Source organism: Lagopus muta, chromosome 1 (assembly GCF_023343835.1).
Source record: "Lagopus muta isolate bLagMut1 chromosome 1, bLagMut1 primary, whole genome shotgun sequence".
In the NCBI taxonomy this organism is placed as follows: Eukaryota; Metazoa; Chordata; class Aves; order Galliformes; family Phasianidae; genus Lagopus; species Lagopus muta.
Genome location: NC_064433.1, coordinates 20,787,009 through 20,808,960, shown reverse-complemented (window position 1 = coordinate 20,808,960; position 21,952 = coordinate 20,787,009). Strand labels below are relative to the sequence as shown.

At 35.4% G+C, this 21,952-nt stretch overlaps 1 protein-coding gene across 8 annotated transcripts in view; it reads right to left on the bottom strand.

The window, feature by feature from the left end:
- The window catches only part of GRM8 (glutamate metabotropic receptor 8), a 329,240-nt gene that overhangs the window by 26,072 nt on the left and 281,216 nt on the right, over positions 1 to 21,952 (bottom strand). For 7 of the 8 annotated variants that reach the window (XM_048937089.1, XM_048937011.1, XM_048937249.1 and 4 more), the window contains one exon: positions 13,309 to 14,244. The exons of the other annotated variant lie outside the window; for it this stretch is intronic. In XM_048937089.1, the coding sequence (XP_048793046.1) occupies positions 13,309 to 14,244 (936 nt within the window). The remainder of the gene's footprint in view (positions 1 to 13,308; positions 14,245 to 21,952) is intronic. 8 annotated transcript variants of the gene reach the window in all.

Genomic DNA, 21,952 nt, shown 5'->3' with positions numbered 1-21,952 from the left:
TGAAAAGGTATTATTATCTGACAGCCATATCAAGTCATTCATCTTCTGATAATCTAAAAGAAAGAAAATGAAAATACTCTTCCTCTGAAAAGAAATCATCTATCACAGCAGCACTCTATATAAAAGTGTAGAAGCTATAGTGTTGATTATTGCTGGGAAAAGTTGAACAATTGACATTGCTGAAATGTTTAGCTGGGGTGATTGCATGATGCAATGAAAACAGAAATTTGCTGCCTCTATAAACTTTCCCTAACTACTACTAGATGCTTTGTTACTTTTCAAAATTGTCCATAATATATAATATGTGTGACAAAGACAAGCAAGAAATCGTTTGCATTGTGCCAAAAAGTAAACACATGATTAAGGGGCTGGTCTTAGGATGAATTGAATCTACTAGGTACAAAATTGTCTGGTTTAGGAGAATAAGTACATGTGGCTGAATTTACTGCAGTGTCTCGGACATACTCAAATTTTAAATTTTTACCTTTCCCAAACCAGCAGCTCCATACCCTTTTCTCAACCTTCTCTCTGGTATTGTTAGCCTGCAGAACTGCTCCCTAATATGACCAAATCATTGTTTGCTAGCAGATAAATGTTTAATTTTCTGAAATACACAGACATGATCTATGAAATTTCATACAAGTTGATTGTTAATAGACTGCAACAGTGGATGATTTGTGTAAGTGAAAAAATAGGACAAGTCTCATCTTTGAAAATGGCAAGCAGTTCCTTTAATGTTCTTTGTCAAATGTGGGTATTTTAAACTTTCAGGAAGCAACAGAGGATTTTCGTTCTTTCTTCTCTCTCCTTTCATAACTATGAAATTGCTCACACACTTTAATTCTATTATGAACAAAGTGCAGTCATCATTTCAGTTAAAAAACATGTACCTTTAAATCTCTAAGAAATGAGGGTGTGATTCTTCGACACAAGTGAAATAGACCATGCTTAAATAAACAACAGAGATAAATAGTGAATAAATTGAAAAAGTGATTTTGATAAGTAAATAAATCACAGAATGTGAGCCCTCTGTGAAATTTACTTCACCCAAGTAGATGGCTTTGTATGAGGAAGAGAGTATTGTTTACCAGAGCTGACAAGCTAAAAAAAAATCTCAGGGAAAAGAAGCACAGCGGTGCAGTGAAACGCATCACTGCTGACTAACCTGACAGGTTAGATCTAAGTTACTTGCTTATACTCTGTCATTTTAAACAGCATGGTAGCACTAACTGCAGCAAAAATAGGTCTTGGCATTGACTCAGAGGCATTACATGTATTGGAGAGGTGCCCACAGTTTCATTTTGCAACCATAGGGGTCGAGTCTCCTGTCAGTATGTGTGCACAACTTCTATAACATTAAGAGAAGTAAGTGTGCTTATCCATGAGCAAAAATGCCCGAAGAGTTTATGTTAGTATTCATATGTCACAATTAAAATCACACTTAATAATTCTCATTCTGCAGATAAAAAGTCTAGCATCATTTTACAAAGCTTTTATTTCACTCATTCATAGGAGATAGAAATTATTTAATTAGCCTTACAGCGTTTTCAAATGTACTAGTACATTCCATCATATGAAAATCACAGCACTTAAAAAATCTCTTTGTATTATCTTTTTTCCAATAATATATTAAAAAAAAGTGTATCTAGATCACTTCAGCTTACTGTTACTGTTTTGAAACATAAGAACTTTTTCCAGCAGAGAGATGTAGAAACTACATGAGCCTGTCATGCAGAAGAGACCTGTTCAAGTGCAGTTTTGCCATTTTCTCATATATTCTGGTGATCTTAAGAGAATATGGATATAGTCAAATGCAAAAATGCCTTGCTGTGATACTAGAATATCTGGCTCTGAACCATCTTCTTACAGCAAGTGCAGCTATAGCAATGCCAGCATACATTGCTTCCCTCTAGCCCACAGTCTAGCATGTAACCTGACCAAGTTCTCCACGTATCTCCAAGAAAGCAAAGAGAAAGGCCAAAAAAGCAAACAGTCAACATGATCTGCTTCTTAAATCCCTACCAGGGAGACAGAAGGAAAAACACAACATATTTATATTTCCTACATGAAAAACCTCCTCCATCTTTCCAAAGTTCTATTTTGTCAGTGAAACAATTATGACACCGTCTGAAGACATTACACTTTTAGTACCTTTCCCGGTTTGAATGTTTAGAAAATCAAATCTGTCTACTGTACATTTTTATACTACTTTTTGCTTTCTCAGATTCCTCTGGGAAGGAATGAAAAGACTTATGAGATTGTTTATTGAAAGTACACAAAATAATGAGCTCAAGGTAACACTAAGTCATACTTGAGTATGTGAACTTGTATGTTAGAGAAACAAAGAAAAATATGCTGAAAAATTCCAAAATTTCATTTTTTCATAACAGATGAAAATTTTACAAAATTCTAAATTATACATTCCACTTTTAAAAAGCTTCCAACAGTTTGAAAAATAAAAGGAATCTGTAAAAATTAAGGATTCAATGGCAAATTAACACCTACTGGAGCAGTTACATGTTTCTTTTTTTTGTTTTCATGTTTTTTTTGCCATCCTTGGCAAAACTCCCATTCACTCGAACTGAACTGTGTCATTACCTGAATTTTTCAGAAGCGGAGCACTAAAAATAAACTAAAACCTGGACAGATTTCAGAATTCTGGGTGTATATAAATGGAAAGAAAGAAAGAATTTTATATAGGCAAGTCAGAAAACTACTGTGCTAAGCCTAAGGGTGAGAGTACAAACTTGACCAACAAAATGTCAGCGACACTGTTAATGAGAGGGAAAGGAAGAGACACTGGGATAACTGTGGCATCTCAGTCTTGAAAGAAAGAACTAAGATTTTGGATATCATGGAAAAAAGTGGCATTGTCCAGAATGACTCTCCTATCTTGGGCAAATTATAAGTTAAGAAAAGGGGAAACTATATAAACAGTAACAAAAAACAAAAGTTGGTAAGGACAAAGGTGATGATGTTAATGGTAATTAGAAAGAGTAATTAAAAATCTCACTGAAAAGGTAAGTAGTACTGAGGGAATAGCAAAAAAAAAAAAAAATTCCAACTTGGAAATCTGCAAGCTTTAATGGAGATATGTGATTTTTTTAGATTAATAAAGTTGTATGCATTGAGATGGTTCAATGAGATAGAAGATGATGAGTTCTGGAGGGTGCTACTTTCAACTGCACAGTATGTGTAGTACTTCTACTAAAGCAACATTTTATTAGATAAGCTTTTCAGGAAAACATATGGTGCAAACAAATCCCTTACAGAGACTGTCTGAAAAGTAGTTTGGAGCTTTGGGAGTGATTTCTGTATCATGCCACATTGGTTTGTCCATGTCTTTTTGATGACTAGATTAGAAGATAGATGCTTTACCTGCTGTGAGCTCTTCTGCTATACCCCACTCAATTACATGTGCTAGCTTAGTATAAAGGACATTTTCATAATGTCATGTGTCCCTCAGCTTCAGATGTACAAGTCTTTTTCTGCATTTGCTATCAAATACTCTCTTTTAAGCAGCTTCCTGTTTCTCTTCTAAACTCCTTCTGACCTTCCTGCCTTCTGTGAAATACTGTGCAGTACCTTTGTGAATGGCATGCACAATACATGTGAATATTTGCTTATACTCTGCATGAGTTCAGAGGAGTTATAAAAAGAACAATAAAATCCTGTTGTTTCCTTCTCTTCATACTGCTGCTATTTTTGTTATACTGCAGGACAGAAGAAGACATTTTCTCTATAAAACCAAACTATGATGTGATGACATCAGTTCTATCAGTGATTCTGATAACATCACTTTAATTCTATCCATATGTTTCAAAATGTTAAATTTTGACCCTCTCAGCTTAGCTGATATGGTTTTCTCAATTGTCATTTTATGCAGTATGACCCTGTAAATGAGATTTTTTTTTTTTTTTTTTTTTTAATAGAGGAATTAAAGTCTTTGTTTTGCAGAGGTTGGTCATATATTTATTGGCATTAGTGCTTTTAGTTGGTCATTTAAGCTAACTGTTCTTTTTCCATGCAAAAAAGAGCATATAGTTATGCAAAATGGAATACTTACAGACACACATTCACATACGTATTGAGAGTTAATGACCTAATTAATGATGTGTTCCCATAATACCCATGAAGGGGTTGGTTTGGCTTTTTAAGAGTAAGCATAAAGCTCACTAGTACATGTGAAATCAGACTTCCAACAAACACTTTGTAGTTCCTAATATTTCCACATTTAACAGTTATTGTTCTCTATATTAAATTGTAATATCTTATTGTATATAACAAATTTGTCACAAATTACAATGGGCTGACAATGAATTAAATTTCTGAGCTGGATCTTGTTTTTATTGGATGGAAAAGATAGTTGTAACTAACTTTCTCGTATCCATAGGTATATTTTCTCTTCATGCTTTTATCATATCATTCTTATTTGAAATGCATACAAATATATATAATAAAACATACTGAATTCAAATCTTTATTGTGATAAGATTAAAGAAGTTTTTTACACTCTTTTGTGTTATCACTATTTTTGCCTTGTCCAAAAGAAACCAGTCCTCCCAATGACCTAACTACCTAAGTATTTATAAAGTGCAAGTTACATCATTGCTTGAATGGTAGCTGAAATGAATATGATTCTTTTAGACCTCAGAACAGCACTGAACATACTCATGAGGGACTCATCTGCCAGTAACACATAATATGTTTTGGTCTAAATTTAAGAACATATTTCAATTTGAAATGGACACCTGCATGAGTTTGTTGGAACATATATATGTTTCTGTAAGGATAAGTTCCATTCTAGGCAGCTCAGTATAAAAATTGTTACATATTCCCATCACTTTGAATGCAGAATAAAGAACTGCACAGAATTTTAAACAAGAGGCAGGAGCTGCATTTGTCTGAATACATTTTCTGGGTAAGGTCTCATGATACAACATTTCATATGCATCCCCTGAATGCATTTTTGTTGCGAATGGAGGTCTGTAGTTGGTCAAGCCTTCTGCTTCTAACGAACAGTGGAACTGTCTTCTATGGTTCTACTCAAAAGCACTGTGGGGGACATCAATTTCAGTGCTTGACCATCACATCACAAAGTAGTTGAGAACATGATTAAATTCTAAGACATATTACCTGCCTTTTCTTTTTATACAAAACAGTGAACTGGATGCTGTCATATGCATAATAATTACACAGAGGATCCCATTTCTCAGTTTGACTTGTAGATGAAACACAACTGAATCCCAAAGACTAATCTTTTTCTTACTATGAAATGAATACCCAGGACACCTGGAAGGATTTCCTTGTAACTGCATTTGTCAGCAATGATCAGCTTTTTGGCAGTGAAAAAAACACAGGGAAATGACCAACATTTTAATGAGGTGAGCTTGGATATATGGTACTTAAATCATATGTTGGCTTTATTTCTTTCCAAAATCATCTCTGTGAGACTTCTATGGTATTTGAGAAACTGCCACGCATAATTTTGGAATATTATCTAAAGTGGATGAAGATGGAGAAGTCATTTAGTTACCTGTGCTCCAAAAAGTTGTTTTTGTTTCTCATTTACAGTGAGGAATTTATCACACAAGCCAGCAAGTATCCAAAAAATATATTCAAAAATTTTCTAGCAAGCACTCCGTCTTCATACATCACCAACTCTGACAATCCCCAGAATAGGGTATGATGAAGATCACAAGCTAATGTAATTTTTTTGGCAGCTCATTTCCTGTGTCCTCCTCTCCCAAAGACCCTAAAGCTACCATCCTTCACTGGGCCAGAAGCAAAACATGTCAGACAAGCTAAACACTGATGTTTTCCGTTTTGTGACAGGTGTATATCTCTTCACTATATGCAGTCAGGTACACTTGTACCATACTGATATTAGAACAGACATGCAGCCATGCAGGAGAAAAGAGTCTATACAACCTTCAGGAACATTCATGAGTGTTCTACTGAACAACTGAAAAGTGCTTACCTTATTAAATAAGTGGCTTAAATGATATTAAACAGGTAAATGAAATTACAACTTAAAGGCTGCGGGCATATCATATAACAACAAAGTTGAGTTTTTTAAATTATACATCGACTAACCATGTACCAAGTCCATCATTCACCAAGTAAAAGAATGTATCAAAGTCATGCTGAATAACAAGAAAATTTTACAGAGGCTAGAATATTTTAATGTATATATATTCAATTCTCCACAAGGTTTTGTTGAGTGGGAAACACAGCCTGTAAGTAACCTTCTACCTAGCTTTCATGTAAAGTAAGGTGGAAAGTCATACCTATGTGTTAGGGTCAGGAAGAGAAGAAGGAACTTTTCTTTGCAGTACCTAATAAGAAATCTAGGGATCTAACTGCCCCACAGAGAAAGCTAAAATCTTCATTTAATTTTTGTGCATGAATCTGCAATTTATTTTAAATCTACTTATTCTCAAAAATAAATCTATATTTCATAGGTTAACATATCAAACAATGCAATAAGGAAAGTATGTAGCAATTCATAGAATCGTAGAATCCTTAGATTTGGAAGGGATGTTTAAAGCTTGTGTAGTCCAATTTCCCTGCAATGAAAAGGGACATGCAGAGCTACATCAGGTCACCAAGGGCCTGATCTAGCCTCATCTTGAAAGTCTCTAGGGATGCGGCATCAACAACATCACTGAGCAATCTGTTAGTGTGCCTCAGCACCCTCACTGAAAAGATTTTTTCCTTACGTCTAATGTAACCCTCCTTAAGCTTGAAACTGTTCTTCCTTTGTTCTATCACAACAGATCCTGATAAAGAGTCTGCTCCCTTCCTTCCTGTAGATCACTTTTAGAAACCAAAAGGACACTATCAAGTCACCTTGGAGCCTTCTCTCCTCCAGGCTGAACAATGGCAGCTCTCTCAGCCTGTCCTTATAGGAGAAGTGTTCCGTCCCTCAGATCTTTTTTTGTGGCCCTCCTCTGGATGCGTTCCAGCAGACACATGTCTCTCCTGCACTGAGGACTCCACATCTGGACGCAGTACTCCAGGTGAGGCCTCACTAGCACAGAGTAGAGGGCCAGGATCACCTCCCTCGCCCTGCTGGCCCTGCTTCTTTTGATTCAGCCCAGGACACGTTTGGCTTTCTGGGCTGTGAGGGTGCATTACTGGGTCATGTCCAGCTTCCATCTACCAACAGCCCCAGGTCATTCTCTGCACGGCTTTGCTCAATCCTTTTATCCCCCAGCCTATATTGCTAACACAATTGCTTCAACCCAGGTGCAAGATCTTGCATTTGGATTTACTGAACCTCATGAGGTTCTCCTGGGCCACTGCTCAAGTGTGCTCTGTGCAATATACAATATTTAGATGAATAGAGCTCGGGATATCTTTTTGCGCAAGAGACCAACTTAACTGACTATATCAATCCCTTCCGATTAATTATCTCTTACTCCAATTTAGATAATTATAGTATAGTATAGTTCAATTTCTATGAAAGTCATTATTTGTCACAAATGCTGCTTAGAAGTGTTATGATTTAAGGTTTGTTTTTTTTTTGAAAGCCGAGTCAGGTGTTACAGTTAACAGCTAATTCTGAACATTTTCACCTTAAGAGGGATCACTATAAAAGTTGTGAAATTAATCAATTTCAAAAGTGCCTTGCTTCCCAAATTCAAGTTCAACTCAAAAGAATACAAAGAAAAATCTGAAACTGAAAAAAGTCTTCTGAATGTTCACAGTATTCAGAATGTGCCAGTCCACCTCTTTTCCCTAATTTTTTTTACAGCTTTTACTTTTTATTCTAGAAGATACTTTCCAGCTTTTCCAAAGAAAAAAAAGTTGTGCAATGGAATCCTACAAAATGACTTTTGAAATAAATATACATGGAAAGCTTCCTCCTTCTTAACACACAATTACACAATTTCCAGTGACAGTGAGGGAGGTTACTGTCCAACAATCTAGTACTTCCAAAACATGCAAAAATTCAAGTATTTATAGTTTTGTAACCAGCTTTCAAGTTCTTCTACAGTCTAATGATTCTGGAAAAAAAAAAAAAATCAAAAGTACAGAAATCAGTTTGAAAAATGATAATTTATGGAACGTGGAAAGTATTTCAGCCATCTTCTAATTTTGGATTCCATAAAAATAAAAAGTAAAAACCATTCTAAATATCCCTCTGAAGAGATACTTAAGATTCTGGTTTAATCAAATATTAAGCCAAATATTATTCATAAAATTAAATAAATACTAACAGGATAAGTCATCTTTCTTAATTTTTTCTTGTGATGTACACTACCTGCAGAGATAGATGTCTTAGTATGATTGGAATTAAAAGAGAATGCCTTGAGGTGAAGAAAAGGTTCAGTTCAGTCTGCTTCATTAACACAGCCTGAAGCATCATTAAGATGCTTTGTTTTCTTACAGTCACATGAATACATTTAGCAAAGAATTCATAATGTAAGGGGAAAAAAAAAAGGAAAGAAAAGAAAGGTGGTTTTGCTGAAATGTGGGGGAAGTAAAGCATTTCTACCTGAATTCTTATTAGCAGGGCTTTGTTTTGGGTTTGTTTGTTTGTTTGTATGCTAAAGACTGTATCTGATGGAACACATCTGTAGGCTGATAGAATCACTTCTGGTAAGATCATGTGAATAATAATTTATGGTAAGACATCTACCTTGCATTATTACTGGTTTTATTTTTGCTGCAGTTATGAAAAGAAAGATCAAAGTTGTCAGAATAACTCAAAACTGTGGTAAAATTCATCTGCCTTATTAGATTGCACCTTGCAATTTCTTCCATGAGGCATGGAAGAAGGAAATCTTTCAGCATTTTCTATGGTCCTCTTTTTGTAGTAGAGAGTACAATCTGTTTTACCTTGCAGTATGGGAAAAAAAAAACACTCATCTTCTCATTTAAAACAGAATATTTCCAGGTTAATATAACAAATGATGCCTGTATTATTTCTGAATGAGCGTGATTAATCTACCTGTCAATTCTTGAAGAAGGAAAATAAAATAGCTTTGTTTATAAAATATAAATGTACTTTACAGAGACATTAATCCTCAGTGGGTTTTTCGTTTGTTTGTTTGTTTGTTTGTTTTGTGTGTGTGTGTGTAGTCTGCTGCTGTAACTTCATTTTACCCAGAGGTTCAAACATCTTTTTTAATCACTCAGCTGACATCACTCTTTTTTTGCAGCATTCCAGTCATGACATTTTAGACATCTCTGTTCCAGATGATCCCAGTACTTAAGTGTCTTGCTGCTTATAGATGCAGTTGGAAGCTTAAACTGACAGCATGCTTCTCACAGAACTTCGTTTCTTTTAGTAGTACATCTCACTAACTTTTATGCAAGTGTTAGGAAAATAGTGCTTTATGACAGGGTTTTTTTTTTTTTTCTCTTTTTTTTTTTCTCTTTTTTTTCATTTAGTTCAATGATGCACTGGAATAATTTAACTGCTGATAGTGGATTCTTTTCTTAACAACAGCAGCTGTCAAAATGGTCTGATTGTGAACAAACAAAATAACGAATGAAAAAAATCACACAAGACATAAAGGGACATAAAGTCAATGCTTATATAGTTCATATAGTTCTCTGTAGAACATCCACAGAAATAACCTAAAATGTCATGCTTAATCACATACGCTTTTTTTTTGTTCTTCTACTTGAGAACAAGGACAAAGAATGAACAAGGAGATCCATAAAAGCCACCAAACTTGGGGTGTGAAGGTTATTTTGGATTTTTTTTTAATCTTTCATTGATTATTATTTAGTCTTTTTTTCAATTTTGTATTAGTTTTAAGCATATGTAAATTTACATAACTTATGCATAGAAATGGTACATGTTGGAAACTGCTACTAAAAAAATTACCAGTGTCAAGTCTATAAATCAATATTCTTACTCAGTCTTCTCAAGTTATACCAGCTTTTTAGCATGTTTTCCCTTATGGATGTGTCACACCACGCATATTCAGATATTTAATATACTAACCAGCAATGAGAGATATTTTCCCCAGCCCATGTACCATAACCGAGACCTGAGCAAGACCATAGAATCATAGACTGGTTTGGGTTGAAAGACAAAGCAGTCTGTCTGAGGAAAAATACTTATGATGTTTATTTACATCTTCTTCAAGAAGATGTAATAATAAACAACGCATAAACAACAATAAACAACGCATGTCTGTTGTCTGACAGACACCAACAGTCATAGTCTGGCTTAGACTCTTTTACATTCCACCCAGAGTCTTTGTGCAATGTTACATTTGGGGAGCAATGATTCAATAACCACTAAATATAAAGATAACCTTTCCATAATTATTTATGAATTTTGGATCCAGACACCTGTGTTTACCATTTAGTTATTGTTTATTTTCATTTATTAGTGGAAATATCCTGACAGTGAAATAAAAATGATTCTCAAAGCGTTCTACATAATCTGTGTTCATAGCATAGTTTATTAATATGAAATCTTTTTCCACATATGCATAATGATTTCTCCTACTGTTTAAAGTTCTACTAATATTTAAGAAAACAGAAGTGCTTGAAAAACATTCTGGAGAAATTTTGCCTACCCTATTCCAAAAGTAGTAAGTTTAAACTCAAAAGCACAATTAAATGCTATTCTGAAATACACCTGGCTTGTAACGAATGCTACATTAAATTTCATTACAGTCAACATTTCAAAAAAGGAACCATTGCTATAAAGAGTATGTGAAGTTCCTCAACTTACTGCTCATTCTCTCCAAACAAATTTAACCCATTAAAAAATAGATTTTAAAATCAATGGCAAAGTGCGTAAGCATGAAAAAAAATGTCTGCTTTTTTATTTAATTTCTTCAGTCTTCAAAAAAGATCATAAATTCTTTGAATCAATTCGATTAGAAAAGGCCTCCAAGATTAACAATACAAAAAATCTCAAATAAGACATTCAATAATATATTAGTTTGGTTTAAAAATGCTTCTCTAGGTGCTGTATAATACTGAGAAACCTCCATCCAGGCATCGCTTGGGTCCCAACACATGAAAGACATAGAGCTCTTGGAGTGGGTCCAGAAAACACCACAAAGATATCAGAGCGCTCCAGAGCTGGAGCAACTCTCCTATGACGAAAGACTGAGGGAGCTGGGCTTGTTCAGCCTGGAGAAGAGAAGGCTCTGCTGAGACATCAACGCAGCCTTCCAGTAATTAAATGGTGTTTAAAAACAGGAGGGAGACTGACTTTTTACAAGGGTAGATGGTGACAGGACAGGGGGAAACAGTTTTGATCTAAAAGAGGAGAAATTTAAATTAGATGTTAGAAGGAAATTCTTTACTCGCTGGACAGTGAGGCACTGGCATAGGCTGCTCAAAGAAGCTGTGGATGCCCCATCGCTGGAGGATCAGGTTGGATGGGGCCTTAGGCAGGCTGATCCAGTCATTGGCAACCTGCCCATAGCAAGGGGTCTGGAACTTCATGATATTTAAGGTCCCTTCCAAGTTGGAGTATACTCTGACAATATATGTACGTGTGCACTAGGCTACTACCTTTTTTCCTCTTCAAATAAACCATTAACTGTATGAAGGCACGAGCTATTATGATTATGTCTGTAATATTCTGTGTCTAAATATGTTTTTATTTGCAGCCAAAAGTAGAAACACTGTGAAAATAATTATTTGAATTACAAGACTACTGCATTAGCATATTAATTTGCTTTTCTTCTTCCTGAAAGTTATCTGAAGAATAAGAAATCATTTTTAAAGAAGACAACTAAGAAGTGAAATTTAGCTGTGTGATTTAGTATAATTTATGCATTTAGTCTTGGGTTTCACATGACAAATGCAAAAGAGATATTCATCAATCCCATCTACAGATGTCAAAACCAAAATCATCCTTTACTACAAGCTAAGATGAAACAATGGTGTAAATCAGACCTCATTGCCCAGTTTCCAGCCAAGTAATATTTTCTGTGTTTCAATACTCAGAAATGCATTTGTATTGTTATAGGTACTTACCATAAAACTTACTAGACCAAGCTGTTAAAACAAATGTGCTACAAAGTCTTTTTCTAACTTAAAACTGAGCACACCCACAGAAATTCAGAATTTAAATACAATGCACCTGAATCTGTTTTCTTATATCAAAGAGACCTTTTAAAATCTGTGGTGTATCTATAATATGTCATTATCTTATTACTCATTTATTCTGATTTAATACAAATAGCTGTGGAAATCAAGACTTATCCAATTCACTAAGCCTGCTTACTTCAATTTTTAGTGTGGAAAATGTTTTTTTCTGCCACACACTTTTCACCAGACAGTTTATCCATGTGAATTAACAGACTTTTTTTAAAACACATATGGATCTATTTCTTTATTCTACAAGCAAGAGTGTAACCTGAACCAGGAACATGTTAAACTTTTGAGCAATTAGAAGTGGGTACATGCTAACTTTTCCAACTGAATTAATTAAATTCAATACATGTATTTAAAAACATTATAAAAATCACCTGGTAAAACAGAAAAGAATTTGTGTAAAGGAGTAAAGACTTTATTTTTCCAAATCTTACAGATTTGCAGTTTTGAAGGATGTTGCTATTATTGCTCTTTCCTGCCTAACTCATTCTCTTCATCACTATCAGATGACTAAAACTCACACAATATATATTTATCCCTGTCTTCCCATTAGAACAGAGAGAGGGAGAGTTAAATGATATGATTTGTATGGTCTCAGCATGACTGACACCAGGAAAGAACTGTGCCAACTGAAAAAGGAATAACATATAACCAAGCGTGCAATGTTGAACTTCTCATTAAAACATCAGGAAAAAGTTTTCCCTCTGAGACAATAATAAGTGCCTTAAGTGATTTCACCTATGCTTCATTCAATCCTATCTTATTTAAATTATATGTGTCAATCAGAGGGAATAGTAATTGTTTTCATTCTGTCCAGGCATTCTTCTTTATTATTTTTGACAAATGTACATTGATCTTCTCGGACTTCTGAAACATAGCCGTTGCTATCAGATCTGTGGATTATAAAGATTTATAGTGCTTCATGTAACAGGCTGGAGCATCAGAGAAGGGCAGTAAATGAGCATCAACAGAAACAGTCATTTAAAGTAAGGATATAGCAAGAAAATACCAACATTATTATCCACAGTCACATTCAATACATTGTGTTGAAATGCAGGAAACCTACCATTTGAATCACATACTTTATTTTCTATGAATCCTGAGACTGTTCATAATTAGCACTGAGAATTACTAAATCTTCAGAGCGAAAATGTTGCAGTTTTACAAGTATTGCAAGACAAAAAAAAATTACAGTATTTGATTTGTAAATTCACCACTTACCTTCTCTGCTGACTGGGCCGTACCAAAAAAGATTGGAATAAAAGCTAACCAAATTATGCAGGTTGTGTACATAGTAAATCCAATGGGTTTTGCTTCATTGAAGGTCTCTGGAACCCCTCTTGTTTTAATAGCATAAACAGTACATGTGACCATCAAGAGAATACTGTATCCAAGGGAACAAATGAGAGACAGATCTGAAATGTCACATTTGAGAACTCCCCTGGCATTTTCTGGTTCGAGAGTCCTCTGCTCTCCATAATCTACTATGGTGTGTGGTGGATCAATAGCAAACCAGATGAAGACTCCAATAAGCTGCAAGGATATGAGACTGAAAGTGATCACCAGCTGGGATGCCGGACTAATAAATTTGGGAGCTGTGACTGATTTCTTACCCTGTTCAAATATTCTGTGAATTCTATTTGTTTTGGTAAGCAAGGCAGCATAGCTGAAACACATGCCGAGTCCTAGGAAGATCCTCCGAAATGAGCAGATCACTGTATCAGGAGTGGCAATCATTAAAAAAGTAATGGAATAACAGAGAAAAATCCCAGTCAAGAGCACATAACTGAGCTCCCTTCCAGAGGCCCTAACAATCGGAGTATCGTTGTACCGGACAAACGTCACGATGACAAAGGTGGTGGCAATTATCCCAAGGATAGCTATGAAGACGGGCACAATGGCCCATGGGGAATGCCACTCCAGTTTGATTATGGGGATAAGCTGGCAATCTGTACGGTTGGCATTCGGTCTCTTATTGATGGGGCACAGTTCACAATTGAATTCATCCACCTGGTAGTGGTACCCTTCGCAGCGTTCACAGTGCCAGCAGCAGGGCACCCCCTTCACGGTTTTCTTTCTTTCCCCAGCTTTACAGGGTAGGCTGCAGACAGATGCCGGATGAGTGTGCTCTCTATTAGCCCACTGCATGTCTTCTACCTGCGGGTATAAAAAATTAATGAGCCTTCTATTTACTCCCATTTATAATATCCTAATCCTGGCCACACGTTCGTCATAAATCACTACATGCTGACAGTTCAAATGCAGTTTACCATAATAAGAAACCTATTTCTTCCCCATGTATTGACTTTATGAAAGTGTTAAATGATTGTGTCCAATAAATCATTCATGCCACTGGCTTGATGAGTGTCATTAGTTTCTATTTACCTCTTTACTGCTGACCAAATTGACATCTGTAAGGATATTTATTGACTCATGGCTGCTTTAAAAGCAAAAAACCCTGTACACAGCGCTTTAAAAGTTAATCATATGCAAATATAAGTACCGCTAGCTCTCAAACATTTAATTACAAAATAAGGTTACATGAGTTTCAAATAAGTTCTTGGCACAATGAAGAAAAAGACTGAAATCTCCTTGCATCAGTTTTGTCAGAACAAAAAGTGTCAGAAAAAACTATCAATATATAGGAAATGTAATGCCATGTCTTCCACAAAAGTTGGTATTTCACACTTTTTTACTTTCTGAGTTTGAAAATTCACAAAGGAGTTTTGTTTTCATTTCTAGAAGACAAAAATGAGTATATGCTGCTTTCTGAATGATAATGGAAAAAGATGTCATGACTACACTTTAGTTCTCCTGATTTAAAAATTCCAAGATTGTTTTTGTAGTATAAAGCAGATGCACACAGAGCAGTTTTTCTTTGGAAGTCCCAGATTTCTCACAGCAGAGCATTAACAAAATAAATGTGCTTTTTTTTTTCATGCTCTTGTCTAATTTTCGTGCATAATCCCCACATAATTTTTTTCCCCACTCTGGCTTAAAATTATCACTCAAGTTAGTCCCAGCAACTCTTAGCCCACCCTTAGTAACAGTGTGTTCTGCAGGAGGTCACACCGAGTGATCCAGAGAGGTTTGCAAATAATTTCTTATAGGCACTAGATTTGCTCTGCCATCTCCATCTTTTATTCCTTTGTTAGGTAGTAAGCACTCAAACATGAAGGACTCACTTTCTTCTTGTCTACTAAGTACTTAGCACTTTCATTCAATTTAGAGGTTTCATTTATAAGTGAAACAGCAGTAAGAACACTTCACGTGTCAGGAGTGTTTACAGCTCCTTCTGGAGGAGGACAGAATGGGGACAGCTTTCCAAGAGGGATAATTTTGGCCTTAAAGGTTTATTTTTGCAGTCATTTTTCAACAGATTTGAGAGAAAACCACAATGTAGCATGTCCAGCCTTCTTTTCCTTCCTTTGAGTACCATGTCACTGAACTACACAGGCTGAATACAAGAGAACCATGCAGACTGGCTCTTTGTCTCCTTTGTCCCTTCTTCTGCACAGTGCAGGACTTGACTGCCATTTGACACGCAAAAGGGCAAACAAGTGACTGCATGGTAATGAAGAGGAACATGCTCACATGGGCAACCCAGTGAGACCCCTGAGTCCATTTAAGGACATTTTTGGGACTGATTAATGATTAAACTGAGTAATGATTAAAGAAGACTGAGATGTCCTTCTGGGGAGTATCTTCTGTTCATTTCAGCCAGAAGCAATCCAGTTCACTGAAAAGCCATGCTACTTCTGGTTATTCCAGTAATTTCCAGATATCCATAACATGCAGCACTCCTTGTCTGTATTCTTGGTCTATTTTTTTTTTCCATATGAATTTAATAAAGAAAAACATTCAAAGACTTTATTACAACAAAGCTCTTAAAGCTCTATTCGTTTTTCCAGTTATCAAACGTATGTATCACCTTCCTGAGTTCTTGAATCTGTGCAGAATATTCACCTGTGTCATTATTTTTCTATCCACAGATTACAGCACTAGTGAACCCACATCTTCTCTGAGATTAAATTTAGATAATATATGATAGTAGGAACTGATATACAAGAAAGAGGAGGATCATCAGAGACATTTTGGAGCATACAGTCATGCACACTGTATAATTTTCAGAACTGCTGAATACCTATAATTGTCATCAAATTCAAAAGGAATTTCTGAATGCTTAGCCTCCTTCGAAAACCAGATTATTTTTTACGTAGACAGAAACACGTAGCAGTGGAATTTTCAAAATTGCCACGGGGAAATTGTTCAGTTGAGTTAATTAATTTAAATGGGAGCCTATACGCTTTATCTCTTGTTGAAAATCCTACTCTCTTTGCATATACAGTTTTTATCATCTAAATGGTTTGGAAAACCTGCCCCAAAATGATTTATAAATTCAAATACTGCAAAACTAACATCAGAATAGCTTAACTTTAGTCATACATTTTTAAACAGGATTCTCATGGGGAAATGAAAATGACAAGGAACACAAGACCACACACACAGAAATGGAATAAGAGAAGGGTTTTTTTGACATTAAAACAAAATGTGAGAAAGTAATGCAGATCTTCAGCCCTTATTGATCAAAATTTCTCAGTCTTTAGCAGTCTTTATACTGCTCAGACCCTGCTAGAGCTGTGTGAATCTCAGTTCTTTAAGTAGCCTTAGGTAAACTTGGATAATAGAAGACTTTTTTTTGTAACTTTCATTTTCATGTGACATCTGCTAGCTGCTTTTCACTACAGTATGACATATGACAAGACTAAATTCAGTGTAAAATACATTTTTTTAGATCAGATGGGCTGGGTTGGCTGGGTCTGTATTTATTACCATTAATACAATTAATTTAATAGTGATTATTATCAACTTCATTTTAGTAGCTGCATTGAATTTGCAGTGTCTGATAGACTGATCTGCTGTCATGGAATGCTTCACGTTCCCCTGTCACCAGATTTTGTTTTCAACAATTCCAATACTTACTACAATAAAAATATCTGAAAGACTGTGACAGCATGTCTGTAAGGCACATATTCAATTTCTACAAAATACATCACGATACAGAAAGAGAATGGCTTCATTGCTATTTAAATAGACATAAAAATCATCCTTATGTGAGATATCTGCCTGATGGAGTGGCAATTTGCTTTAATTTGCAGCACTAAGGTTCACAGTTCACTAAACCATCAAAACACCGAAGAAATACCATTTCATATCAAAATTGAGTAAACACCTCTATCCTTCATGAACATTACAAATACAATTTTCTCTAATATCTAATAACAAAGCTAAAAATTAATGATTCGAGAAATGGGATCAAACAAGATGAGATTTACATGCCACTGTACAAAAATCACATTCACATTCCTGGCACCTATATTCCTCCAACAATTGAGCAGTTCATTCATCTAGCAATGCTCCAAGCAACTGAAGGAGACCGATCAAAATGCTGTTAATAGGTCACATACAATTTCTGAACCATTTAAATATACAAGAACAGTCTGTTTTTCATTCTTTACAATAATGGAGATAATTATCAATTGCGTAATTCACCAAGGGGTAATAATACAGAGCACTTTGATAAACTTCAGAGGATTTATATCGAGGACTTAGCTGGATGGTATTTTAATGTTTTGGATTATGTTGCACTATCAATTGCAGGAATTTCCATTTTTGAAGTCTTATCTCAGAGCTAGAAATGTATCTAAAAATGAAAAATACATGTTTACAAATGTTATTCTAATGAATAGAATTATGCAAAACACAGACAGGGGAATATAAACAGTGTATTCTGCAAGAAATGTAGGAGCAAGCTAACATCTTATTTGACTACTTAGCAAAGATCTTCAGAAGCATAAAGACTCTCACATACAACTTCATATGTCTTTTAAAACACATTCAGATTCTCAGTTACAAAAAATGACAAAAGCTTGAAACATTCCCTGCTGCTGTTACTAAGAGCTAGACTTATGTCTGACTCAAGTTTCTGGAAGTATTTCCCTTCTGACAAAAAAGTGCATCAGAAGAGCACAGCAAGTGACTGAGTTAAGGCAATTTAGTCAAATATTTAGCTTTTTGAATTGTCTAATGCATCTACTCTCAGAGTAGAAGTTCCAGTCTCTAATGTACCTTGTCCAATCAAGTCATCTGAACCATCGCACACCAAAATTAAACTGAAAACTGGTTCAACTGAAGTGAATTCGTTATGAGCCTAAATATAATGATCATTGTATTCAGTCTGCTAGACAGATTTTATTCCTCTAGAGAATAGCTGGGCATTCTTACAGACTAAACTTTCAAACATTTAAGCAAGCACGTGCAGAATGGAAATAAGTCAAGGGCAAAAAATATACTTGAAAGGAAGACACTACAAAATAAACAAGAGTGAATTCAGATTGTCAACTGCAGTCTCAAATCACTATGATCAAGAAATTTTCTGTAATTTCTTAGAATTATTTACATTGCTCACCACATACAGATGTTTTCCTAACAACTGACATCTTTCTCTGGAACCCGAGGCACCGATATTCCTAAATATTTGTAAAGAACATGGGATTGTTTCTTTGTTTTTACCAAACACCAGTTGAAAACTAATGCAGTCAAATGTCAGACATGACTGAAGAAGAGTCTGAGAAGCCTGAGTGTATACAAAGAGGGGAAAAAACCAGGGGGGAAGGTAAAATATACATTATTTGAAAGTAGTGCTGCAGAATAGTTGCACAGATTTGGTCTTTAGTGTCACTCAAGTTGCGCCAGGGGAGGTTTAAATTAAATATCAGGAAAAACTTTACAGAAAGAGTTGTTAAGCACTGGAATGGACTCCCCAGGGATGTGGTTGAGGGTCAGGGTTAGGGTGGTTAGGAGTAGGGTTACCATTCCTGAATGTGTTTGAAGTCCATTTGGATGCGGTGCTCAGGGACATGATTTAGTAGAAGGCTGCGGTACTCAGGGACATGATTTAGTAGAAGGCTGTTAGGGTAGTGTGGTTTGGTGAGGTTGGATTTGATGATCATTAAGGTCTTTTCTAACCACAGTGATTCTATGATTCTATGATTTGCTTAGAGTATATATAGCTCTGTTATAATCTGACTTTCTTGGTGACCTTGGGCAAGTTACGTAATCTGCTTGAACCTCAGCTTTGCTCACCTTTCCCTCAGTCTGGAGGGAAGCTGTCATGCAGACAAGAGCAGTGGAAGCACTTAGGTAATTTTAAAATGCGGTAAAATCTTTAAGTAGAGATATTTTATTTTCTGAATCTCAGTGATGCCACAGCCTAAACTTATCTCCATCTCTCAGGTCTAGAAGGGCTTTTGCTTGGCAAGTACTTATATCAGAATGCATAATTAAAACACTTTTTTTCTTTTAAAAGTGAGCAATCTATTTCAAAGAATTTATACAAGAAACATTGTAACTGTTCTGCTCCCTCAGCATGTCAGTATCTTTCTTCTCATTTCCAGCTTCCCATAGCCACAGTCTCTATGTAAGAGAACGTATTTTTAATGTTCTGTCTACATTGACAACTAAGTCTCAGCTGACACAAAGCAAACAAATAAGTAAAAGGAGATGATATGTGCAAAGAGAAAATAGTGCAAAAAGATATCAATTTTCTTGTGATCATAAACAGAAAAAGTTAAATATCAGTCTTGCTTTATCAGTGGAAGTATGTTCCACTGATAGCACACTCAGTGTGCTGAGACTTTAAGAAAACAGCCTTGCTAGTTAAATCATACAGTATTTACATGGGAGAGGATAATGTGAAAATCATAAACAAAGAATTATCACACTATTGTATCACAGTCTACAGAGTAGTGTTTTACAGACTTTAAACCCAAGCCTTAAAATGCTGGTCATTGCACACAGTTCAGGATCTGTTTATGTTAAAGACTACTTTTCTCTAACTCTGATTTGGCTGGCACTTGTGGAGTCCAGAAGTACTGACACTAAATGATGTGGACAACCCTGCCCATGGCAGAGGGTTGGAACCAGATGATCTCTAAGATCCCTTCCAACCCAAGCTATTCTACTATTCTAATAGACTGCTAATATAAAAGTATGAGCTGGAATGCATTCTCTTTGATTTGCTAGATGCCAGATTTTTTATTGCGCACACAATGCAAGGAAAATCACTTTTTATTCTCAGGTGTCTTGGGAAGTAGACTGGCACAAACTGTAGCAATTAGCAGGTCATCATGTAAACAGCTACTGTTACTGCTCAGTTCAAATATTAGATGGAAATTTACTGCAACCTTGTAGGCACTTCTATTCAGTACAAGCAATATATTTTTTTCTTTTGGAAACATGAATATTAATTACTATTAAAGCAACTGCCTCTGGAGATAGGCTCTTTATTTCCAAACAAGACCATATCCTCTCCCTCCTCCCAGTCATTTCCTTAATAGTTTTATGACATAGAAATATCCTATTCAAGATGACATCAGCAGACTTCAGATTTTTTGAAAGTAATTTACAAGGACTCGTATGTATTTCAAAAATATATCATTATTATGAAGGGATCAGATTGCAAATCAGGTTTCTAAAGTTATTCTTTATGCAGATAATTTTCAAATAGACAGCTTCTATTGAATATCATTACTCAGAAAGCCTCACTGCCTTTACATGGACTTGAATGCACTTGGGGAGATTTTAATGAGCATTTTGTTGCCCTATTCCTATATAAGTTATGATGCATGCATGGCGACTGAAGTCATTATATTCTACTAAAAGCAGATCAAGCCATAACTACCTATAAATAAAGTATGTTTTAAAACTCTCAAATTAAAATAAAACAAACAAAAACAACAAAGAAACAAACCTATAACCATTATCATCAGATTTTTTTTTTTAAAAGGAAAAATGCTACTTTGAAAGGAAACCCTCAATCTTCACCTTCATCCTTTTTCTGTCAAGTGATAAGATTTTACCAGTATTAAGTCTGTTTGAACCTCAAGGTTTGGGAATACTCTTTTTCTTGTAGATCAAGCAGAAACAGCCTGTAACATACTTCAAAAATGTAGCACTTTGAGAAAATAAAAGGAGTTCAGCCCTGGCAAAGATTTCCTTAACATCATTCCCAATGTGTCCAGGGATTATTTTTAGCTCTGCACGAGATCCATGCTATCATTAGTTTAATGGAGTAGTTGCATTTATTGATAAAGCTTCTAAAATCCACAACAAACTTTCTCCTTATCAAACCTATTGCTCTTAATTAAAGTTGCCTAAGTTACTGTTTTGAGTCAGATCTGTCCAATCCAGTGCTTCAGAGTATATTCCCATCAATTTGTAGATACCTTTCATTCTCAGTGTTGCTTGGATTCACCGTCATTTCCACTCCTCAGAGTTAAGAGAAAGAAGGGGTTAATCACAAACACCATCTGAATGTAAATGGCTTTCATCTTTAGTTGCTGGCTAATTCACTGAAAGACCCCTTTATTCTAATGAAAAAAAGAGTCACCATAAATATTTTTAGTCACTGGGGGAATTCTGCTCCTGAACACTTTCATGATGGACTTCTTGATAGATACTATGTCCTGCACTAGAACTCAGATTTAGACCAGTCCAATAATTTCAGTGAAGTTATGGCAACAAGGACATAAATGTTTAATATTACTTATTTCTTTCTTCTAAACTATAAATTAGCCAAACATTATTTATTTATTTATTTATTTATTTATTTCAAATATTTCCATTCAAGCACGAGTGTCGGCAAGACAGAAAGCACAAAGTTGACCACCCAAAGAATAACAGGAAACAGAGCTGGAAGGTCACGTGATCTTATGGTCCTCAATCTCCAAAAAGCATTTCAGCAAAGTGAAGCACTTGAAATTTTGATCAAAGGTGCACTCTCCTCAGCAGAACTGTGACACGA